The sequence below is a fragment of the Amphiura filiformis genome, chromosome 12, assembly GCF_039555335.1.
Source record: "Amphiura filiformis chromosome 12, Afil_fr2py, whole genome shotgun sequence".
NCBI classification, from domain to species: Eukaryota; Metazoa; Echinodermata; class Ophiuroidea; order Amphilepidida; family Amphiuridae; genus Amphiura; species Amphiura filiformis.
The window spans coordinates 23224483-23251056 of NC_092639.1; the positions used below are offsets into that span (position 1 = coordinate 23224483).

At 35.6% G+C, this 26574-nt stretch overlaps 1 protein-coding gene across 1 annotated transcript in view; it reads left to right on the forward strand.

Annotated features, from left to right (window-relative positions):
• Positions 1-26574, forward strand: part of LOC140165955 (uncharacterized) — a 351538-nt gene that overhangs the window by 183303 nt on the left and 141661 nt on the right. Inside the window, 1 exon segment of the mRNA XM_072189295.1 lies at positions 25446-25787. Within this exon segment, the coding sequence (XP_072045396.1) occupies positions 25446-25787 (342 nt within the window).

The following is a 26574-nucleotide window of genomic DNA, read 5'->3' on the forward strand; positions in this document are numbered from 1 at the left end:
TTGCGATACAATAAAAATTTTAGGGTAAATTATGCATATTGAATTTTTTTATTTTTTGACATATTACAGTTAATTTAATAAATCTAATGATGTGTACTTAAAGTGTATGTAGCTGGGATGAAAGCCGACCACTAATCAATTAATTAATGTTACGGTAATTGAAAAATTTGACCTTTCATAGTGAAGATATAGATTTTTCCCCAAAAGACCTTAGGTGTTTTGGTGAAAAATCTATATCTTCAATCTGAAAGTCAAATTTTCATATGGACGGCTTTTCATTCCAGCTACATACACTTTAAGTACATATCACTAGATTTATACAATTTACTTTTGAGATCTGTTAAATTTCAAAAATATCATTTTTAATCATTTGCCATAAAATTTGTATTATATCGCAAATTTCAATATATGTCTGATGTGCTCTCAGGTCCACAAAAATATGTGAAAACGCGCTATTTGAAGCCTTATGACTTATAAAAATATCGACATCTCACTATTAAACCCTAATTATGGCAACACCCATGTGGTTTGGAACAACACTGACCATTTATACAACTGATCAAATTTAATATGAAAGTAAATTTCATTTTAATAAACTTTCCTTGTGAAGGTGAAGTTTCATTTTCGCATCATTTAACTTAAGGTGAGACTTGTGTTAAATTTCGAAAAAATAGGAAAATATCTGGCAACACTGTATAAACATATGTTTTCCCCAAGCTTAAGTGTAAATTTTTGTAAATGTTTCACTTCCACATATTTTTTAAGGAATGCATACCATGGTATTTTGGTATTTTTAAAATTTTTATAACCACATCTCGCTATTCAACCCTAATTATGGCAACACCCATGTGGTTTGGAACAACACTGACCATTTATACAACTGATCAAATTTAATATGAAAGTAAATTTCTTTCTAATAAACTTTCATTTTCAACCTAAGGTGAAACTAGTGCTGAATTTTGGAAAAAAATAGGAAAATATCTGGCATCACTGTATAAACAGATGTTTTTCCCCAAGTTCAAATGTAAATTTTTCATAAGACCGATGTATCATCTCAACATGATGAGGTCGATGTTTCATTTTCACATCTTTATTTTAGGAATGCATGCCATTGTATTTTGGCATTTTAAGACTGAAAAATAGCTGAAAAAGCTGAAAAAAAGGCTGAAAAAAGCTCAACATACGTTGAATTTTGAATTATGTGATAATATCTGGCAATACTGTATAGAAGGAAATATTTTCCGAACTCAAATTTAAAATTTAAATTCACATACTAAGTGTTCTTAGGTTAATTTTAACCTTAATATTATGCGTTCATTCCAAATAATTTTAAAGGTGTGTACTATTTTTAAGACTTGTAAAAAGCTAAAAATATCTAAATATTGTCATATTAAATGCCAGCTATGGCAACACCCATATGGCTTAGAATAAACACTGACCATCCCAGATGATCAAATTGAATATGAAATTAACTTTCTTTCTAAAAAGATATGTTCCATATGAAGGTGAAGTTTCATTTTCATATCTTTTAACTTACGGCGAGACTTGTGTTGAATTTTGAAAAAATAGGAAAATATCTGGCAACACTGTATAAACTGATGTTTTACCCCCCCATCAAAATAACTTTTTCATAAGGCCAATGTATCATCTCAACATGACGCCAGGTCGATGTTTCTTTCTTTATTATAGAAATGCATTTTGGTATTTTATAACTTTTAAAAAGTTGAAAATATCCCCAAATCACAATAAAACCCCAATTATGGCAACACCCATGTGGTTTAGAACAACACTGACCATTATAACTGATCAAATTTGATATGAATAAAAACTCTCTTTCTAATAAATGTTCCTTGAAAGGATGATGTTTCATTTTCACATCATTTAACTTAAGGTGAGATTTGTAAAGAAAATAAAAAAATAGGAAAATGTCTGGCAACACTGTATATACAGATGTGTTTTCCCCAAGCTCAAATGTAACTTTTTCATAAGAGCAATGTATCATCTCAACATGCTGTGGTCGATGTTGAAATCGGAGCACTACCATATGGTTTATGAGCTATACAAAGTTGGTATATTTTCATACTTTGAAAAAATTGAAAAACACCCTATTTCAAATAAATGGTATAACCCACCCTGACATCTGGTGATTATTTTTATACTTTCAATGCGGCATCTAAGGTTCGACCTATTCATACCTTATAAAGAAAACAGTATATATATATTGTGTATATTAGTAACACTGGCTTCAAAACTTGACAAATTGACTGCTGAAAAATGCAAAAATTGTGAAAATAGGCCTAAAATGAAAATATGGCTGTTACCATGGCAACGGGGATATTTTTCCCAAATTTATTTCATGTGTGTTTGTTTCAGGTCCAGGTGCATCAAATATGAAAGTTTAAAGGAAATCCATTTTTTGACCGTGGCAAACATTTAAAAAAAATTCTCCATAATAACAGATAATGCCTCTTAAAGTTTAAACAACCCAAGGTTGTTTAAACTTTAAACAGAAGTTGTTAGAGTGACCGGCATAAACAGTGTTGTTTACAAATTTTAAACAGTTGTTTAAAATATTTTTACTGTGTAGTTTATAGTCAGGGGAGTGTGGCTCAAATGCTAAGGAAAAAGAGCCAATGAGCGTTGCTATGGCATTACCTTTACTCTGTTTTGTTGTAACACAAAGAATTAAAAACATGGTTGAGCTTGTATGAAAGGATTTTATTTCAATCCTGAACTAGCCTGGTTTCTTACGATGCAAATTGGTGCTCAAATGCACTCATATGATGTGTTACTTATATGCCTTAAAAGATACATCAGGTGGTGTTGTAATGGCAAGATGGTTGAAGACATGGTGGAAAAAGACTCTAATTTGTAAGACGAAGAAACTAACGAGCTCATTGAAGAAGGTAAGATCAAGAATGATGCTGGTGATGTTAAACATGTTTGAACATTATTTTATTAATAGAAATACATAATAATAATTTTAAAAAAGCAACGATAAAAGCTTCAACATAGTAAGACATTTATTTATCATAAACAATGGTAAATCCAGGCCAGGCTATAACGAGTCAGGAAGTCCCCAACCATAATGCTTTATGGCATCTCGTACGTGTGGTCGGCCTCAACAATCGGGTCTTGGCAGCCTGTTGAATAGCCTGTAGATCAGCCCTCGAATTAAGGATCTGAAGGGGCACGGCAACTTTTTTAGGGCAAGTTGAAAATTGCCTTGGATTTTCATTGAAAAGGCAAGGCAGCACGGCAGTTTGTAATATTTCAAAAGGGCATCATGGCAACTGTTGAAAATTTGAGTAGGGCACCAAGGCAATTTCTGAAAAGTGAGAAAACACACACAAACATAGATAGATGATTTTATACTGAAGGGGCATGGCTGGGGCACCGACGGCAACTTCATTAGAGGGCACGCAAGTGACTGCCTTGGGTAAAGGACATATTTTGAGGGCATTACGGCAGTGAGGGATGGGCACCCACGGCAAAATGCCATGGGTGCTGTGGGTTAATTCGAGGGCTGCTGTAGATGGATTGCTATAAGACCTATGTTTTAGAACTCGAAGTCGCTTCACACTTTTCTTATAATGAATAGATCTCTTTCGGTTTTGGTGATACAGTTCTTTACCAGCCATCCTCATCAATTTCGCTTGCCCACTTTTAGTGTTGCTTGCTTCAAGGCGCTCGTTCGCGATAAGCATGGAAAGTTTTTGTCCCATAGACATTACGTGACATGCAGAATTGGCCCTCCCGTCAAAGCTGCGCCGAAAGCACCTGTTTTTTGGAACACTCTTTGTAACTGTCAGATGTGCTGCTTCGCATCTATTGGTTGTCAGGTTGAACTTGTGCGATCTCACAGCAGTTTCACAGAGCTTGTTGTTTATCCACTTCAACACAAGTGCCTTATCCGAATCACTTAACTTCACATATTGCCCAAGACCGTATGGAACCTGAAACATTAAACAGAAAATAAACCAAAGGAGACATTAATAGGAGACATTAATTGATTCATTCAGCAAAATCAGTAAGTTTTTTTTCTGATCTTTCTTCCTTTCTTTTATGCATTTTACAGTTTTTATTAAAATGTTATACATACCCCGATTTTTTTTCCAGCCCCACCCAATTTTCCTTTTCCCCCCCCCTTTCGCCAATGAGCTTTACAAACCATCGACACCCGTCTGCAGGTGTCTTCGTCCCCCCTACTACACGCGATTATCCCTCGTTTTATCATATCGCAAGTGGTCATGAGCCGGCAGATGTTCTTTTGAAACTTTTGGTGCGCAGCTCTGTATTCCCAGGCACACCTTTTTTGAATGAATTGGGCATAGTCTCTTTTTAGCTTAGCCATTAGAGTCTGCGTCGGCCCCGGAAGGCTCTGCAAATTTGCCTTCATGTTGTTTCTGGCAACTGATTTGGTTAAATGACGAGCACAGTGCTGTCTTTCTACGGGGCTGACGCTTTCTTCCACACCTTTAGCGAGGTGCCCATCCCCGTCACCAATTATCGTTCCTATTCCTGCAATCTGCGCCCATGTCCCTTTCGGAGTTGCCATCGCAATGTGGCTTGGAAATGTTTTTCCGCACAAGCCGTCCTAACAATGCTGACCCTTTTTGGCCCCTCGGCAGCTGCACAGTTTTCTGCGTGTCACGAATCCTACTGGCCTTTCAATTCCATTTTCGCTACAAAACATAGGAACCCAAGATTGAGTCCCGGGCTGGCTAAACGCCCTCCCTTTAGGCAGATTGTTGTATGCCCCATCGACCTCTACGACTATGTTGACAGTTTCCCCACCGTCGCATTCTTGGTGAATGGTCATGACTTTTTCAACCAGTTGGCCAGATTGGACATTGCTCTGGCAATACCTTGACTGGGTTTTGTTGTAACACAAAGAATTAAAAAACATGGTTGAGCTTGTATGAAAGGATTTTATTTCAATCCTGAACTAGCCTGGTTTCTTCGATGCAAATTGGTGCTCAAATGCACTCATATGATGTGTTACTTATATGCCTTAAAGGATACATAAGGTGGTGTTGTAATGGCACGATGGTTGAAGACATGGTGGAAAAAGACTCGAATTTGTAAGACATGCCTGCAAGAACAGTTTTAAGGGTCATACCTAGGATTGAAAAAATTGTCAACTAACAGGAGCTGAGGCAATTCATTGACCTTCCATAAAAACACTTCACTTGTCTTTGAGGTGACATAAGGGGACAAAAAAACAACCCTGTTCTATGGGCCTTACCGACCCAGATTTTGCGTGTTTTTAGCTATGTGCAATTAAAACAAGACATTTTTTGGCCATGATGGATTGATTTAGAAGTAATCATAGTGAAAATGTCAGGTGTTTTTTTGTTGTTGCCTAATCATGCTAATTGAGCTTTTCAAGAAGCAAATCAAGCGCAAAACACTGCATATCTACATAAAAAATGCAGTATTTTAGTGCATCCGTGTTAGTCTGTCCTAACTTCGTACATATGGTACCCCAGGTGTGGAGGTGACAAGAACATTAGGATTGCTTCCATATAAGAGAACCACTTTGGCTAATAAGTCAGGATGAAATCTCTGCTAGTGGAATGTCACTGTGACAATCCAGTCACATACTCACAATAAATAACACTTTGCCAACATCACTTGTGACTTTTTTCTAGCAATATTTTAAAAATGTCAACATTTGACATTTTAATGGCTGTAGTTGAAGTCAGTGTGAAAAATGCATTCAAACAAGTACAAACATGCTTAGTATTGGTTCAGTGGTTCTTGAGCTAGCTTGTGAGATTTGTATGGTTCAAGCTCAATTTCTACATTGAAATGGTTGGAACTTAAAGCAGTGGCAAAAAGGACAGGATGTATAAATACACACAGAGGTGCCAAACATGATTAGTAGGCATATAGAGCGGTCTCTGTCAATATGGTCTGTGCCACGAATGCACCCCTACACACGTCACTGTCGTCTGTTTTAGAGAGTTGCACTGAATGCCCCTTTATCTGATTACTCTGTGTATAATGTGCCACTAATGAATTATGTGTCAGTTTTCTTTGTGTACTCCTTGGAGGTGTTTGATATAATGAGATGTTTTGGTAGGTTAATGTGTTAGTTTACTCTGAAGCATTTACAAGTGATGTGAATGTGATTTTGAGTAAATCAATATAATGAAAGACAAGGGTAAAAAGACTAGTTCGCATCTGAAAATCTGACAACTAGACAGAAAATGCCGAACTTCGCAGATTGGCAACCAATCACGGTGTACCTTTGCCCTGATGTCAGACGCAATTTATTCTTTTATCTCCGTCTTTCATTATAGATGTTGAGAGTGCTTGTGATTTGTTTGGTTAGTTCAAAATCAAATAATATGCATGAGAGTGCTGATTTTTTTTTTCAATATTTAAGGATTTTCATCTTATCAACAACCTCACCCCCACCATTTTTAATTGTAATTAAAAAAAAATTGTCAAAAGGTGTGCCATTTTTCTGAATAGGCCTATAGGGAATTAGTTGCATAATGGTTACCATAGTTCTGGGGAAGAATAGATACAATGGACCACTTCAGTATTTCCTGGATATCCATTGTGAAAGTTCCCTCTGATCGCGATGCACCGATTGTGAGCGCTCCGAAGCAGCGGCAAGTGCCAGACCGAGTGCGTAGAGTGGTGGATTTGAAGTTGGAGTGTCATTATTGGTATCAGTAGCTAGTGCTATGAAAGTATTTAAAACCTGGGCATAACACCAGTGTACATACGCAACACAGCAGCACATTATCAAAGCACTTGTAATGGTGTTTTGTTGCATGACCATGATGACCCAGTTTACCAAATATACAGTGGTGTTGAGCATAGGCACTAGCGTTTCCTGAAGTAGTTTCAATGACTTTCGTAAAGGATTCGGAAATGCCCATCCATACATTTTCACGAATAATTATTCTCCTTTAACTTTATTGCTTATGGGCATGATTTAAGAATAAGTTGCAGGTTTAGTGAATTGGAAAATCAACATCATCGTTTTTCAGCATCAACACAAAAATAGCAACAATGTGAAGAGAATGTGCACACAAGCCTAAACCTTAAGCTGGATGGAATCAGAAAAATAAGAATATACTCTTATGAATCAAACAAGACAGAAGAGAGAAAGTGCACACAAGCCTAAGCCTTAGGCTGGAGGGAGCCAGAAAGATTAGGATAAATTTAGCAAACAATAAAATTGTACATCCAAATTGTTTTAATGTGGCGGCAGCGAGGCAACTTGTATGCTATTTCCATGCATAAAGTTCATTGCTCAAATCCTCCTCCAGAGACATTCATTGATTTTTCACATGGGATTCTGAGCTCAAATGTTACTACTACAAAATCTAACTACCTGTGAATAATCAACTTGTGCGGAAAAGAGAAAATCAACTTATGCGGAAATATAAGTGTAGATAGTGCGAATTTGGTGACATCACTATCACATTAAAACATCTAATCTGACTTAAGCCTATCGCGAAATGCTACAAAAATGTCTTTTTGTTCTAATCAGGGAAAATGACAAGTAAGGAATAATACATTAGAGAACTTTTGAATGGTGAGAAGAAAAAGGATTGTATTTGTCTCAGTTTGCGGCCCAGTATCTTAAAAGCTAGCCACCCATCATTTTGAAATACGTAAACATGGGATCATATCATGCATGCAATGTTGTTGAGTGTCTATCCTTCATGTTTCCCAACCACTCTCTCTCATTTGTATAACTCTTTATTTGCATTCTACTGACTCTGTACTTCACATGTAATCAAATCTTGTGTTGATTTTTGTAGCAATGTCAATCAGCATTAGACTATGTTTTCTATAGAATAGCAATAAGTTGAAGATGATTTGATATGTACATGATAGATTTACTCCATTGTATAGTGTGGTGTCCATTCATGTATTCATGATTTAATTTGTGATGAATAAAGATACAGTGATGTTGTGAGTGTATGATACAGTGGTTGTTTGTAATGGATACTTCTGTAAGAGTCCTTCATGTTATCCAAATGAGGCAACAGTATTAAGGTGATGCTGACCCCTAAGAGAACGGCGTGGGAAAGTAGTTGGTCTCTGTCTCTGCCTAATGGAGTAGGATGTCCTGGATATGTTCACAGACTCTACAATGGGGATAAAGGTGTAAACCCTAGTAGAGGGTACTCAGTAGTTGATATTCCATTACTGTATTTGAATTGCTGGGCAGATGTTATGATAAACAATGACAAAGATCTCACAGCCAGTTTCCTTCTGTCAAGTAACACCAGGTTGTTGTACATCAGCACTCTAGAATAATGATCAGAGAATGATGTTTTATACTTATAGTCTGACAATCGCCGTGAGGCGTGAAACTACTAGTTACTAGATGCTGAATATTATTTAGCCAAAATTGTTTTATTAAATTAGCTCTACCTTGTTAAAAATTGGTATTGAGCACTGTGAAACGACTATCGAGTGACTATTTATGTTATAGTCCTATATATATATATAGTCCTAACGAAAACTACAATTACTTATTAGCTTAAAACAGGATGTGATTTATGTGTCAAAATATGAAACATTTGATTGGCACACTTTTGGTGTCAGTTGAAGAACCACACAGTTTAAGAACCACAAGACCTCAAGTTGCCAAATGGTTCACAAATTTTCATCAGAAAGCTGAACTAGTCAGTGGCACCTGAAATGGCTCTTTAACCAAGCATCACAGAATGGTTACTGTTTAAAGTAATAAAAACAAAAACAAGTGACATGGTTTGGACTATTGTTACTGTTTATTTAAAAGGATGTATTTTATGATAATTTATCCAACCTTCCAGTTTGCTTATAAATGCATCCAATTTACTTTAGACTGGTGCATACATTTGTAATGCAAATTTCAGCTGAAAAAGTACCGGTACCTCAAAATATACTAATGGTCTGGACTTTGAAACAAATTTGATTCAAAATGAATGTAAATTGCAATATTGGAAAATGTCACAAAATGACCACTTCCCTCCGAATTTGTGAGAAAATTTGGGAAACAGCACCCTTTTAACCAGTAACTAAACTACCGATGTCACAGTATAACAATGTATAGGGCATCCTTGTATAGGACTAGGTTCAGCTTTAAAGTTCAAATTATGGGCTATTCCAGTTGAAATCCATACACCTATGGAAGATGTGTCCTTAATCTTCCACACAGGGAGTGTGAATTTCAAATGAGACTTCTGTAATGGGTAACTCCATTTGAAATCTACACTCCCTGTGTGGGAGATTAAGGTTGTGTGTTCCATTGCATAGGGTGTGTGAATTTTAGCTGTAATAGCCCAAGTTGTATCCCCTCTATTCGTATCAAGCAAAATTTACAGCATGGAAGAAGTGATAGATAAAATACTGGTACAGGAAGTTAAGAGAGTAGCCCTGTAGTTAATTTTACAAGATGCCAAGCATGTTATGTGTTAAGAGATGTGGATGCCAGAAAAACGGAAAAGCGTGTGGCACTTGTTCTTTTTAAGATGGTGCAAACGAGACATCAGGTATATCACATTGCAAGGCTATTTATGGTGCTGTGGAACTAAGTCTATACTACCAGTCTACTTGGTATCACATGGCGTGACATGGGACCTCCTACCGAGTCCCGATCATCATCTAGCATTTATTGCCAGTTTTCTCAGTTTTCACCGATTACGTCATAAAGGCTCATTGATCAATATTTGATGGGAAAATGCTGTATAAAAGTCAGTTGTTTTCATGAAATGATAGGTCGCTGTGGTCTCTGGTTGTCTCAGCTCAAATGATATGATAGGAAGGTGTTATATTAAAGAGAGATTGGTTTGATTCTTTTAGCACAATACTGTTGTTTAAAGTTTCTTAGATTAAGTTTATTTGATAATGGAGCATTAAACAAAAACATTACGCGTGATTTCTAATCTCTAAACTTTTAAGCAATTTCTCATATTTTGTAAGAAGAGAAAGAGAGAGGGGAACCAAGGTAAATCAATAGTTAAATTTGTTGTAGGAATGTGCTATCTTCAGAAGATAGCAGTAAAATATTAAAAATAGAAATAACTTTGTTCAGAAACCACTTATTTATCAGAGTTATTGCTTATCATCATCTAAACATTGACTACAACCATCGCACTAATAGCTCTGTCATACCCACCCACTCAAGCCCAGTGGGAATGCCCTCAACATTTGAAACCAGGAACCATTCAACATATAGAAATGTACAAAATGCTTATTGAAGCAACATAACAAATGTCTGTGGTGCACAAATTTGGGGAAAACAAGTAAGTAGAAAGAGAAAATAAGGTAAATCAAACATGTGATTTTCATTATGAAATTGTTATAATCTGATCTACTGGACTTACGTTTTTGTGAGTGGCAATATTTCACATCCTACCTCGGATGCATCATCAGGCCAACTGATGTTAAAGCGGCAAAAGTTCGTTGACCTGTGAAGAGGATGTTACGTCACAGGTCGAAGATGAGCCAAACCTCTGAGGGATCTTCTTTATCGCTGAACAATAAGCCCCTGCCAGATAGGATGTGAAATATTGCCACTCACAAAAACGTAAGTCCAGTAGATCAGATTATAATAATTTCATAGTTATTTATACCTGGATGAATGATAATCTTCATAATCGTATGTGATTTTCATATTAGTATAAATGGTAGGAGAATGCTATCTTTTTCAGAGGATAGCATTAGCAATGAAAGAAAACAGGCAGAAATTACCGTATTCATAAACCACTGCCAAATTTAATCATCATTATTGGCTAAACCTTAACTAAACCCTCCCTCAAATAGCTCTACCACATTGCAGGGCCCTCTCAAGGCTGATGGGAATACTTTCAACATTCAAACCACAGAACCATTCAATATGGTAGTGTACTTCAATGCTTTTAAAAGATCACAAGTGCTCATTAAAGCACCATCAATTATTGCAAAATTATCTATAGTTTTTGAATAAACAAACAAAAGGCTACAAGTATGGCAGCAAGTGACAATTGCAATTTCTCACATTTTTAAATGACAGAGAAGCAAGGGGCATGCTATCTTCAGAAGATAGCAATAATAGAAAAAAGGGGAAAATTGCCTTGTTCATAAACCACTCCAAGTTCAATGCTCATTATTGTCTAAAACATTGACTAAACTATCCCTGTAATAGCTCCACCACACCTACCAGGGCCCACTCAAGCCTATTGGGAATGCCGGCAATTACATTCAACCAGGAGCCATCCAATATGGTAGTGTACTCAAGATCAGAATTGCTCATTAAAACACCATCAATTATGATGGGGCAGTCAGTGACATCAGTAGTAATTATTGTGAAGGTCTTTGTCATGATTAAATCCCCAAGGACATGGTTTGCCAACCTCTGTTTATGACGATCAGCTCGTTAATTAACCTAGTGTCTTTAAGGAATCATTAATATAATATCCCATGTGTGTTTGTTAGAACATGATAGCATTTATCTTTATAGTGTACTTGGCACATGCTTTGTGAACTATGCATATAACAACATTTTGTGTTAATAGTCCTTGTTTAGTGAAGGCTGGAATATGAGCAAAATATTTATGGTGAGAAATTTTGTTGAAAGTGTGTTCAAAATAAATTATTTAATTATTGTATTCTTACCCGTAGCCAGTATTTAAAAAAGATAGGGGGTCTATCATTATCAGCATTATCAAAATATGGAATAGTTTTAAAGTTATTTCATGCACCTGTAGAAAGGATATTAATTAATTTAAATAAGTTTTGCCAAAAATATTTGTGATTATTTTTTGTTATATTTGTTATAAAGTAGCCTATATATTTGCTTTCAGTATTTCTTCCTGGCTCATGAAAAATGGCCCATTTTTAAGTAAAGGCTTGTGAATAAATACCAATTTTGTTTTAAAATAGTTCTAGTTCTGCTTGTTCTGAATATAAATCCTAATCTTGATTGTCTGAATTTTATCATATTACACCATACATAACAAAAGACAGCAGGTAAAAAAATGGCCATGAAGACCTGATGGAGTCTTATTTGGTCCCTAATAGTATCAATGCATTAGGAACCCTAACCGCGTATTAAAGACCAGGACTAAAGGAGTAGGACATAAGTACTAGCCATATCTGTGAAATATCCTGGATCAAACTTCACAGTTCCATTAATGATTATAACAAGAAAACTGTGAAGATATATAGCACCTGGACTTAAAGACCTGTAAAATTATGATCTGCCCAAGCAGGCTTAATATGAACTGGCAATGATAGCATGTCAAGCGAGCCTAATGCCCATCGCTGGGGAAGGGGGTGATCCCTGTGACAAAGCCTTTAGTCGTCTGTGTATTATTCCTAGCGTTAAATAGGTGGCTTGAAACCATTAATATTGAATTAGGTGTGGCAGGAGTAAGCTAGAGAGGGATAATGGGGATCAAATGGTTGGCCTGGTATGGGATTTCAGCAGATTGTGAATGATGTGGGAGGATATTAAGTGTTATCAATTTAGTGTGGTTCGTTTATGGAAGAGAATAAGATACTAAGATTGGAGGAAAGCGAGGATTGACACGGCACTGGTGATGATATGGAAAGGGGAAAATTAGTTTTGTTGTTTTAAAAGGTAGTGGTGTTGTTTTAAAAGGTAGTGGTATTGTTGCAAGTTTGTCTTTGTTGTTTTACATGTTTGTTTTTTTATTTTCAAGAGATCTTGGTTTGAAATTTTAAATCCTATATTACCATCTAAAACTATTAGTCCAGTCAATCCAAGCAAATTAGTGGTGTCACCCAAAACTAATTGCAACATTTCTTTTCACTGTGATGCATTTTAAAGATGTTCCCTGATCATCATACTAAAATATATTTGGTGAAAAGTTACTTTCTGGCAGGAAAAGGTCATCCAGGGGTCAAATTTCCTTTTGTATGCTGTTCAGGGTATATCTCTGAAATGCATAGCAGTGAAAATAATTCTGTTGCAGTTAGTGTTGGGTCAAAACCCACTTTGACTGGACTATAAAGAATCATGTGCTCTCAAATGACACCAGAAGTTGAGTGATTTTCTAAGGAATATTAGGCTGTTGTGATTGCCAAAGGAATAATTGTCTTAATGGCACTAGCTGCAGTATACCATTACCAATGGTATGTTTCCCTAATACATTTAGCATCAGATCCTACATCATGTCAGATTTGAATGCAAATGTGGGGGCAAAATGTGTATGTGTAGGAAGTAGTGTACCGGTAATATCTAATAACAAAAGTAAGGTTTCTTTTACCCCCTCCTTCCAGCACTAGGGTTTCTATGAACAAAAGAACTGAAAGTAAGGGTTGCATTTATACTTCACTTGGCCCCAAGCCAATGACCCCACCAGACAGAAAAGTATCAGTTGTGCATTAGATTTAGTGACTTCACAACCCCAACACCTTATTATTTTCATTGTATTTTAATATCTTAAATAATATCTGATCAGGGAGTTGATGTTTCATGTTGTATTATTTGCTTTGGTTTTAGGTTCTGAATGTATTTGGGTCATGCGATACCAGGGCCTCTATGGATAGAGGCAAAGTTACCAGTACACTGAATTCATGAAGGAAAGGAATTCATGGATTAATAATAAATGAACCAAGAAAGATAAATAAATTCAATCAGTGAGTTGCATAAATAAACAAGTAGTCATTCAATGGGTTTGATACTTTTTGTTACGTTTGGTGAAATAAGGTGGGAATAGAGAAGGAGAGGGAATGTGAAAGACAAAAAGTGAGTTATTATTGAAAGACATCTAAGGGGAGCCCTGGATCCATGAACAGGCAAGTCTCCTTGGTTTTTGAGCAGTTGATAATGAAATAAAAAGAAAGAAAGAAAACAAGAGGAAGAAAGAGAAATACAAAGACAAAATTCCACATTACTTTGTCATCTTTCCAATCCTGAATACGGTCCTGTATCAAAGAACCAAGGAGATGGAAACCCTTGTCAATTCCTGTGTAAAAATTATCCAACATTTTAACAGTTAAACAAAACCATTTTTTTCACTCAAGAAACCCTAACACCAGGGGGCCTGCCCCCTCCACAAAAAAAAAAAAAAAAAAAAAGAGGAAAGGGGAGAAGAGAAAGGAGAAAAAGAAAAGTAAAAAGGGAGAAAAGGAGAAGAGAAAACATTAAATTGCACATTATAATTGATTAGGCCCATGCCTAAAAACTGCACAGTCAGGTCGATCGAAGTAGGCCCTATAATATATAGGTCTGTGATTATTTTAAGCATTGCTTCGACGCAGGTCCTTGGCCCAAAAGCATGTGAAAATTACTGCGGGCCCGCCGATATGCAGCGCCTATTTTGTCACCAAAGTCAGTATTAAGATGTAATGCGATCTGTGAAAACCCTTCACATCTATAGTGACATTTTTAATTTGTGAGTTTTGTAGACAAAAACATGGAAAATTTAGAACTCTTTTTAGAGAACTGTTGTCATTGTGTACCTGTGACTTCAACAACAAAAGGATTGAAAAAATAAGTAAATATATAGTTAAGAGTAGGAGTCTTTATTAAATTTATAAAACAAAATAGGATAATGTAACATGTAAAGGGATGTCACAGATGCCATCAAAATTGATAAAAAGCTTCTCAAATGAAGTAGGTCTAACTAGTATTATTTTCGAAATGGAATGAATGATTTTTTTACACGTTTTGACATCTGTTATGTTTTGCAATAAAACAGAATGCTTTGGGATTTCTACAGAGAAATTTCCTGAAATGAAGGAAGTATTAATTTAGAACAAAAATATGATTTCCCATGGTATTCACCACATTGATCAAATTTGTGACAAAAATTCATCTACTTCACATTGTTATGTGACAAATTAGATGCATACATTAATGCTGTAAGAGTGTATGGCAAGTGTTTTGTTGAAATTAATATACAGAATTTTAATCCTTAGCATATTTAGAAACATTTCAGAAATGTGAAATGAAAAGAACATTTTAGATGATCTTGGTAAGTGACTTTTTTTCTCACAGGTTATTAGGAGTTCTAGATGTGAAATCTGATAATTTAATATTTTCAGTTTAAGCTCTATGGTGGAAAACACTATTATTTAATATGTTAGAGATTTAGGTTAGTATGGTTCCTCTTTTTTTTAGGTTAGTATGGTTCCTCTTTTTAAGTCAAAAGTACAATGAAATATAAGTGTATGTCAGAACCATTTAACTGAAATGTATTATTGACTCACTACAAATCAAAGCCACAAAATTAATTCAAGGGTTTTTTTCCTCTTATTTTTTTGAATAAAAAATGAGATTTACGTTGTTTTGGAGAAATTCAAACACCGGCTCTAGAGGAAACATCAATGTTTGTTGCACAGCTTATGAAATCACATTGTCTAGGAGAAATGGGTCTCACATCCAGTGTACCGATTCATCATACCCAGAATACAAGGTTACTATATTCGTATATTGATTTATGGAACTTTGTCCTTAGGTATTTCTATCCTAGTTTTTACAGGTAAAAACAACCAGAAATTCAGCAATATATGTAGATAGAAAAAAAGTAGGAAGGATCCAGTATTGGGTCATAAAGACCTGAATCTATGAAGAAATTAAATCCTATAGTCGAGCTGTAAGGCTCCATTTGTGTATCTGTCAAATCCCCATTCAGGCGTACATGGCATTTGTTTGTGTATTAAGGTGTGATTTGTATTACCCCAGTTTTGACGATTGAAAAGTATCAGGGAGTTTCAAGTGTTATTCAATTCATATGTTTTGTTATAATTCCTGACTTGATCCAGTAAAATGAGAACAATGCTGAGCTTTATCATTTATCAACATTTGACACTTTCATCTCCATCTCCATTTTCATTCCCGTCTTCATCTTCATGTCCAACTTCATCTTCATCTCCATCTTCATATATGCTCATCCTCTTCTCCTCCTCCTCATTCTCATATGAGTACTCTCCTTCACCAACATCACTTTTCCAACACAAATCTTTGTTGCCATCTAACATGTCTAAGCAGATGGGAAGTAGAAGTACATTCGTCATGCCCAAGGAAAGTGTAATTTACACCACAGGTCATCTTTGAATCCTTTTACTGCAACTAAATTTTTCCTTTCCATTGTTCATCAAACCTATCTAAAAATAAAACTTCCTTTGGCTTGATCATTATGTCCAAGAATGCCTCTACATGTATGTACCTCAAGGAGTTGCTTTTCTCTTTATTTCAAGGCTAGGTTTGGTGGAAAAATCGAATAGTCGCTGACAAAAAGTAATTTAAATTTACCCCACAGTACTTGCAAGTTTACATTTGCTAAGTTATTTAGTGTCCGTTTAATTTGCCAAACAGAGGCGTTATTACGGGAAGGTCAATGACAGGAGTGAATCTTCAGTAGGAAACTTCTCTTTGTGCATGTGAGAAAACAAAACTGTCAATTGTAACACTATGGATGTAATGGAATGGAATGTATGGTGGTCAATATAGGTGTGATGAGGGGAGATGTAATGTAAGATGACAGAAAGGGAATACAATTGATGAAAAACAGTGAAAGGGAGATGGGGAAGAAGCAATTGAGATGGATAGAAAGAAAAACAAAAGAAGAAACAGGAAATTTGTCAGAGAAAGGTAAAAAATGAAACAAAATGCAAGGAAATCAGCACATTATAATGTTAATATTTGAAAAGAGGCATATAACTGAAGAGTGATGTTCAAGATGTTTATAAATTATTGAATGGTTTTATCTCAAATTAAACATTATGTAACCTTTAACTTGTTGTTCAATGCAACTGTTTAACAGCAGTTGAACATGACTTTTCATTATCTGTGGACTTGTGTGTATGTGGGTGTTTATTTTGTTTGTGTGTGTGGTGACAGGTGAGGGGGGGGTGGGGGTAATGGGGGTGGAGGTGAGCATGTTGTTACGAGTCGTACTTGACTCAAGGCCAAAATCACCTTTTACCCGAACTCACACGAATGCACAACACAAATACACTGTTTGATTAAGCTAACACAATCTAAGTCTTTAATTGAAAACAAAGTATGCTTGGTACATATAACAACAATATACACTAAAATCACACAATCATTTTATTCTATCGGTACTTAACCAGCGGTCTTCTTGTTGGTGATTCTAGAGTTCTTGCAATGTTCTGGACGACTGATGTAATATATCCTTATTCACTTGTCCTCACGAAAACCAGCGAAGTCCAGTGTACACTTGCGGTTATAATTATCCTTGTGTATGAAATCCTCACACAAAAATGATGATGCTTTCTCCAATCTCCTTTGCGCTGCTTTCTCCACAAATGTATCTCCTCGCGCTGCTTTCTCCACAAATATATCTCCTTGCGCTGCTTTCACTAAAAATGGTGTTTCTTTCACCATTCTCTCTTTCTCCAGGGAACAGGTTTCTTTAACACAGCTCCGCTGTTTTTGACAGATGTGTTGTCTTCAAAATACCAGCAAATTCCAGCAATTCGACAGAAGAACTTTAATCCTTCGATGAGGAAGAGCACATTTGTTTGCTCGCTATCTCCTTCGTTGCTGTATTAAAATTAGCTCAATTATTGGCTATATAAACTGGTTAAAATGTACTTCTTTTTTGAAGCACGAAGACCATCACACACATGTGGAGTATCTCAATCTCCCATGGCATTCTGCCTTGAAATTTCAGTCATAATAAAGGCTATGACCGCCTGTCAGATCTGTATCCAGATGATAATAATTGTAACATTTTCCATAAAGTCCTTCACAATCCGCAGTAGACCCTATATCTTACTTTGGTCCATTTTCGTAGCTTTGAAATAACCATATTTCCAGCTTGTCGGCGCGGTGAAAATGTCCATCCATCTCCATCGCTCAGAGGCTGTTTTAAATAGCACTGTAGGAAACTCATGATCTCCAGGGCCACACTCAGTAATACTTCTTGAGTATTCTGATTTTAACTGGTTAACATTAAATACTCTCTTTTTGAGAGCTGTAGCTACATCCATTCACATTACAATCATATTGATACAGGTCTGCCAAGAATTACTACCAACATGATGTTTTGAAGCATATCTTGGATTTTCCCAATGTTCTAATAATAGACTTTCACCTTTAACATTACATCACTTCCTGTGGGTTTTTCCACTATGATGATGTCCATTTCACAATCTGTCTCAGGGGATGTTCCACTTGACATAAATAGTCTTCACAAATGATGTTGTTATTGCATTCATCTGGGTTTTCCCCCATGATGTCATAATAAACAAATTATTGCATGATTATAAAGGTAACTTCCCCTATTTCATGAAACACAATTATACAGGGTACATCACAATGTTATTATGCATATGTTCAGCTTTTTAAATTATTTTGATTCCAATTTTGATCTGTGTCCCTGTATTTTTCAAAAGCAGCATCATTACATCATTCAAAATACTTACAGACATTTCCTTTCCACTTATTCTGTTTAAAACCTAAGCAATAACAACACTTCCTTGTAAACCCACATCATATAAAGTCTGCTTTTCTTTCCCCCTCAGAGAGACATTTCCTGTGACACCATTATCCTCTCTGCGAAACCTTCTCATGATCTGTCTCCAATAAAGCCCTTGATTTGGTCATCCAGGCTCTCTATAAAACTCTTAGCCTTTAAGTAATTAGAACAAGCCAGTTCCTGCGAGTTAATTCTTGCGTGGACGGCAAACTCTTAGTACATGTCCTTAGAGAGCGGCTAGACTGTGAACATGGATGACACCATATAGATAAACCATTGACTCCTCTCTTTTCTTTGAATTACACATGGAAAGGAACATAATCAAGATGGACAAAGTTAATAATAGGAAGCTTGATTTTGGTACAAACATGATCCTGACAAGAAAAATATGAACTTTTTACCCAAGAAAGTATCATGTATTACATCGCATTGGCAAATGTGATGCAACTATCCCTTTTCACTTAAACATCATTTTACAGAAAATTGGAAAGCAAGTAAGCATTTAAAGACAGGTCCTTTTGTCCACTGTGTAAGTGCATCAAAGGGAAGTACCATATTGACCTACTAGGATCTCCATAATGTTCTCACCCACTTGAATAGAAAGATTGAATTTGGTACAAACATGATCCTGACAAGAAAAACCATTGTCCCCTGGTCATGACACAGGGATTTTGGTACAATAAGTACCTGCAAAATGTCAAGAAATTGTTGAAAACTCATTGTCTAGTGTTCAGTGATTTTGCAGCTATAAATGTTATTGTTTCTTAGGTGCTAACAATAGTACACCAGGCCGAGGGAACATGGTACCCCTTAACACACACATACCAGAAGCTTACTATATAACTCTATATACTAAAGGGGATATATCCTCACATTTGTGTTCCAAGTTTAATAAAATCTCTGTCATTTTTAGTTGATGTAAACATAACAAAATTCTGATTGCTTTAATAAGCACATGCCCCCTATCCCCTATTGTACCAATTACACCCAAATGTACCCCTGGCCTAATATTATGACACAAAAAGACCAAATGATTTGACAATTTATCTTTACAAAATTGAGATCATGTCATCTCAATGTGATAGTTTGGGAGCTATGTCCTATTTCCTCCCTTCTCCAGTTCTTTGAACTGTAACTATTCCCCTGTTGACCCCCTTACTGCTACTACTAGACTGATAAAGCCCTTGACACTGCAGCTGCTTCTAATTCTTTGTACACTGCATGCCACAGAGTCTATTGTGCAGGATAACTATGAAGACTTATCATATGATGCCTCTATCTCAAGAACCACTGAACCAATACTAGGCATGTTTGTACTCATTTGAAAGTATTTTTCATGCTGATTCCAAATATGCTCATGGAAATATTTAAGTCTTGACATTTTGCAACTTTTATGAAATATTTGCCTGTGTGGACTATGCAACATGCACAAAGTGGAGGATAGAGAAATGGATCATATGGGTCCTCTTGTGTATGGAGTCTTGTCATATTAGTCCCCATTCCAGACTAGGGGTAGATAAAGATGTTAATTTGACAGTTCTGTAACATGGTATCTTCTGTTAGTGTAAATTACATGTTCATTATTTGCTCTAAAAATTTCACTAATGTGGATATACAAAACCTTTCAAAAGGCCATAATTTATGTGGGCAGTCAATATCAATGATGGTTGTTTGCCATTTTTTGAAGCCACAAATGTCATTTTTAGAAGTGTTTATCAGCTACCGTAACTCGCAGACTGACATCAAAATCAATCCAATAAGAGGATCTCAGATAACCTTGAAATTTATGCTTTGTCATCAGATTTGTTTACTAATATTATGGTCAGCCACTGTGGTATACATCAGCATATTTTTTGCAAGAAAACAAGTCTTTGAGACATTATTTTGCAGTACTGCCTGAATAATATAATACTAGGAAGTGATATTCATATGATCCATTACTGACCTAAGGAGTCTTGTAGAAAACATGGGTTTGTTGCCTTCCAGTGACAAGTGAAATGTAGTTAAATAAATAAAAATGTAATAAAACTGAAATGAAATAGATGAAAATGCACACAAATAAACAGTAATAAATGGTGTCTGGGAGGGTTTGAAAAACAAGATGCATAAAAACATCCAATCTAGGATTATTTTGGCCCATATAGTACATACCTTTAGGCCTTTGTCAGTAAGTTTGGCTGCCTTTTATAGGTTAAAATTTAAGTAAGATGAGAAAAATGTAAAACATAAATTAATAAATGGAAATAAAATGTCAGAAACACAATAAGTCATTCAATATTTATTTGTTGAAAGGGTGCACACAAAACCATGACATTTAGCCCTATGCTACGTGATGAAATGAGGTAAATATTTTTGCAGACATTCTGTGTCCCGTTCAATTTGGGTTCTCCTGGTTGGTCATGTGAAACTCTTTGAAGATGATGTTCTACAGTATTGATGTTTTCTGTGCTAGCATGACATTTTTCTGAAATGTAAAACCTCTTCGTTCCAGTGAATTCCCACTCAATATGAATGTAAAGCCTCGTCTTTATATGATTTCGCAATGGCAAAAATCAATTTGATATCGAAAAATCACTTTGCCATTGTATTAGAAGTTCTTGAATGTTCTTTCATACCAACTGTCTCCTTTTAAAGGGAATTTTAATTATCTTCATCAGTGTCAGTTCTCCAGCTTGTAGAAGTATTTTAAAATTAACATGTTCTGTGAGGCAGTGAACTAACTCAAACAAAAACATTTGATTAGAGAGCAGTTCTTTAATATGGACAGCACATACATGAAGGTAGGCAATTTGCATTGCAATAAAGCTGTGCCTTTAAGTGGGATTACTGTTGGTTGTTCATCTTCTTTCTCGGGAGGTTTGACATATTCACTTAGGTGAAACTCCTCCTGAGATCATTGGATGTCTTCAAAATCACTTTAATATGGATATCACATAGATGTGGAATTCTCATCGTAATCGACCTTTCCCAGTTAAGCAATCAAACCTATACTTTTTAAAGGGAATTTTTATTGCTCATTAAAGTTCAATTTTGTTGCCCTCCCCCAGAGGTGAAGATGGCTGGTCTTTTAGGTGAATACCCTGCCGTGGAAACATTAGATGACATTAATTTCTTCATAATAGAAGCACGATTGAGTGATCCTCCATCAAAAACTAAAGCGGGCTTTCCTCTGCCGAGTTTCGGTTTGTTTCACCGTGCACACGCTCGACTTGAAATGAATCTCAACTATTGACATCATCTCATGCACAATAACAGATAGTTAAATAGAGCACTTGGCTCCAAATGACAAGCTGCACATCATCAACTCAAAACTTATTTGTCATTTCAAGATTACTTGACGATATGATTACATAAATAAACGGGAAATAAAACGAGATGAAATACCATCAAAATAGAAGAGATAGACTAATTTGAATTCATCTGATGAGGTATTAATTGAAATGTTATCCTAGCTTTATGATCTACAGTCAGCACTCTAACCCTCTGTAAGCTTACCTCATATTTGCATATTTTTGACCTAAGTTTGTTACAATTGACTTAATTTGAGATTTCCCATACATATATTTGACATTTATGAATAGTGCTTTTAAACGGGTACAAACAGTACAAGTCTTGGATCTGGTTTTTAAATATCTAGGCCTATTGGGAAAGATGCAAAGTGAAAGAAGGCATGTATGGAAGAATTTGCATCAGTATGTAGAGCGATATGTATGATTGGTTGTGTGGAGGATAGCAAAAATTGCAATAGGTGTGTTGTCTTGTTCCTCTTGAAATACATTCCATATTACACTGGAGCATTGGGAAAGAAGCATTGGACCTAGATCATTGTCTGAAATATGTGTATTGTCTTGTCCCTCTCACAGTTGCATAGTAACCAACTCATTCAAAGGGGGCAAAAGCCAAGGTCTTCTGTAGTTTTTTCTTGGATTGAGGGGAAATAGGATTTTAAAAAGAGCTATTTCAACATTTAATTTGTACTTTTTTTTATACCTGATCTGCTTTAAATATTTCTGAAGGGGCAGTCTGCCCCCTCAGCAACCCTTCTGGTTACACTCATATTTATTCAAAAAATTATGTTGCTTTGTTTTATGGTTCATTACTTTCTGTTTCAAAAATGAGCTGTGGTCTACACCCTGCAACAAAAATCTGACTGTGGGCCTGTGTGTGTATGTATTTTATATATCTGTTTGTTTAAACAAGCAATACGATATGTTGTGTGTGCATATATATACTGATTGTAATTAATTGTTATTCTGCTATCTACTGAAGATAGCAAAATCTTACTGTTTCTATAGTGCAGTTCAAAGTCATTGTCATTAGTCCTGTATTCTATATACATATTCATCAGTATATGAAACCCAACAGGGAAGGCTCCATATGCCATGTTCAGGATAATAGTAATAAAATAATTATTCTGCTATCTACTGAAGATAGCAAAATCTTACTTTGTTTCTATAATGCAGTTCAAAGTCATTGCCAATAGTCCTGTATTCTCTATACATATTCATCAGTATATGAAACCCAACAGGAAAGGTGCCATATGCCAAGTTCAGGATAATAGTACTAAAATAATTATTCTGCTATCTACTGAAGATAGCAGAATCTTAATAAGTGTCTGTAGTGCGGTTCAAAGCCATTTTTATAGTTCTGTAATCTATATACATATTCATCCATATGTTAGTAATATGAAGCCTTAATAGGAGGGCTTTAGTTGCAAAGTTCAGCATAATAGTAATAAAATGATTATTTTGCTATCTACTGAAGATAGCAAAATCTTACTATGTTTCCATAGTGCAGTTCAAAGTCATTGCCATAGTCCTGCAATAGTACATAACATGTTTACCAGCATGTTTGGAATATGAAACCCAACAGGAAGGGTTTCAGTTGCAAAGTTCAGAAAGTAACCAATAGGCCTGCTTGAGAGACTAATTTAAGCACACATGTAAAAATTGTGCAAATTTAGATTGCGAAATATCAATTGAAAAAAAAAATGTTGGTTATTTTCATTTCATCTGAACTGCATATAATGTGTGATGAATTTGATGAAAAATCCCAACTCATTATTGTAATAAATCCCAACTCAAACCCCAAGGATGCCTACTCTGTATACTCGATTTCATAAACCACAAACCCTGATTGGGATTAACATGTAATTTTCCTTCTGCTCTGTAGTCGACAAGAAAAAATCAATGACTCCTTAGGCTGCAGTCTTAAATAGCAATTCTGAGAGAGACGGTAAAAATTGTAATCGTGATGATATATCCCGGTATGTTCATCATCATGATACTTTATTGATCCATAGTAGCAAGGCCTGCTATATGAGTGTTAGAGAAGATACTAGTATCCATATTATAGATTGAGAACCAATTCTCATGTTGTAATTTCCTGTTATTGTAATTTCTTTATTTATAAACAAAATAGTATCAGTGTATTGTGAATCAATTCTGATGTAGCTCCCCCCTCTTGGATTTAGCCCATTTATTGTGTTTAAATAAAATATTTGAGGCTGTATTAGTATTACTGTTCTAGATTTCATGATCAATTATATGCCAGTTAATATATTTTCATGAAAACATTGGTCAGGGTGTCCCCGAAAAAATTACCGAGCAAATAAAATTGAACGTAAGTCGAGAAATAGGCATCAGAATCAAACAATTTAAAATTTATTTGATTCGGTTGACTGGTTGCGAAGAAATGAACGATTACATAATGTGTGCATCAATTCAGTTCATTCCAAGTTTGATCAACAGACACTTTTTTCATACTCGCGGTTGCGAAGAAATGAACGATTACATAATGTGTGCATCAATTCAGTTCATTCCAAGTTTGATCAACAGACACTTTTTTCATACTCGCTCACCGCTGCCTAAAGTGTGTGTATCTCATTCAATTTAGTCCATATTATCTATTTTATAATCGGACTGTGTTATGTCATTCATGCTTTCACTGAAGATGAATAACAGTTTGTCCATAAAACTTTGATTTCTGCAATTGGAAGCCTTCCAACTTCAATTCTTTATGTTGGGCAAATATGTTATATTTTAACTTTCCAAACAACATTTGAGACAAGAATAACAATGATCAAGTGCTTACAGCTTTACGTGTGATTTTTGATACCATGCAACATCATTACTGTTTAAGTTTTAAAAGATTTAAACTTTGCATTACAATTTCTTGGAAATATATCAAAAACATTAATGTGTGTGAGAATTTTTAAGCCAGCTGGAATTCTTTATGCAATAATTCTTTATGCAACATTAACGATAATTTTATATTTACAAGTACCGAGTATCATCTTATATGCAAGCTTTTATTTTCAATATCATGCAGGTTTTCAAATTTTAACAAAACCTAATTAAATGTTTTGCAAGAAACAGATTGTTAAAAAAAACCGAGGATTTCACAGAAGAAAATATGGAGCCCATTGACAGTTAACAACTAGTGTGCATTACGCTGAATGATCTTTCTTTCAAACTTGGAATGAAGTGAATTAATACATGCGTTATGTAATAGCTCATTTCTTCGCGATCAGTCAACCGATTCCAGCGAAATTGGCGTATAAGATGCAGAATAAGATGGGCTACACGCTGATGATTCTGATGTCTATTTCTCGACTCGACAAATTTGTTCGCCCGGTAATTTTTTTCTGGGACACCCTGTATTTGTAGAAAATATTTTTGAAAAATTTGCATGGCAGTTAAAACCAAAAAAAGAAAGAAAAAATAACACCGGTACACTTTGGATAAATTATTTTAAAACATTGGAGGTTCAATTTGAAATTACTTGGTACTCTAGGTCGGTAAACAATGAGTAAGATTTGATCTTTCCCTAGAGAAGTCCTTTTGAGAGGGCTGAGCTTTTGGAACTCGAGCGAGTGCCATCTTCAGAGCAACCTCCAACATTGGAGGTTGTTATGAGTGTTTTACCAAAAAAACACTTCATTACATTATAGCCTGTAATATATTATCACAATAGTTATTAATAACCACTCACAAAGTTTGTTCTTATTCCTTTCTTTTTATGCAGATGATGATGATGAATTAATATATTCCCGAAAAGGGGAGTCAGTGGTACTGCCTTGCAATCAATCCATGCCGACACCAGCTCCTCAAGGGGCTGGGTACGTCCCTTATCTCCTTCAGTGGGTACGCACAGACCTACCATACCCTATCTTCATAGGCTTTGGGCCATACCCACCCTATGTAGATGAACAATACAATGGCAGGATAAGCATAGGACCAGGGACTAACTTGAGGATCGATGGAGTGATACCGGAGGATGATGGCTGGTATGAATGTCAGATTATTGTGTTAGATGGGAACTTCAACGATATGGACAATGGAACATTCACACATTTGGTTGTTATAGGTAAGTTTTGTCATTGCTGTATGTTGAATGTTGTAACTTGTTTAGTTTTATTTATTCTGTGAATCATTGTTGATTTTCTAGAATATAAAAAAAAGCTAAGATGGAATATTGCTACGCCCAGATGGTGCAGGTACCTATCAAGTCTACTTACGAGGGGCGGTCAGAAAGTTTGTAGAACTCGATATGCTACTTTGTCGCACGGTTTCATTTGAAAGCTTGTTCCTTCAAAACATTACTGCAAAGATATTAGATTTTTGCATCACTGTGTATGGGCAGGACACTCTTCAGAGGAAGCCTGCCTCCATGAATTCACAGGTACTACCAGAAGTGAATACAGGTTCATCATGGAAATTCTTCCGGACGGTGGTGAAAACTCAAATGAAATAACAATGTACAGTTGTTGTAAATGGTAATGAAGTCCTTGATATTCAACAGCAACGAAATGGTTCTTAGAGTCAAGAATGGAATGAGCATCCTTGAAGATCATCCAAGGTCCAAAAGACTTGCTAATGTTACCATTAATGATATACGGACTGGTACAGTGACATTGGTAATAAATAAAGAAATTGATTAAAGTGTTTAAAATAAAATCAATTAACATTTGGGTATTCCAGGGTGTCTTCTAGATGGAGGTTCGTGAATCTTCAGGCAAGAAAATGATGCCAGTTGACTTAATTGGGTCCACACCTGCTATACACCTAGAGATGGGTGCATTAAGGTTTGCAATTACCATGTTCAAAAGTGAGATAGAAATAATTTGGCTAGTACTCTTTCAAGTACCTTGTTC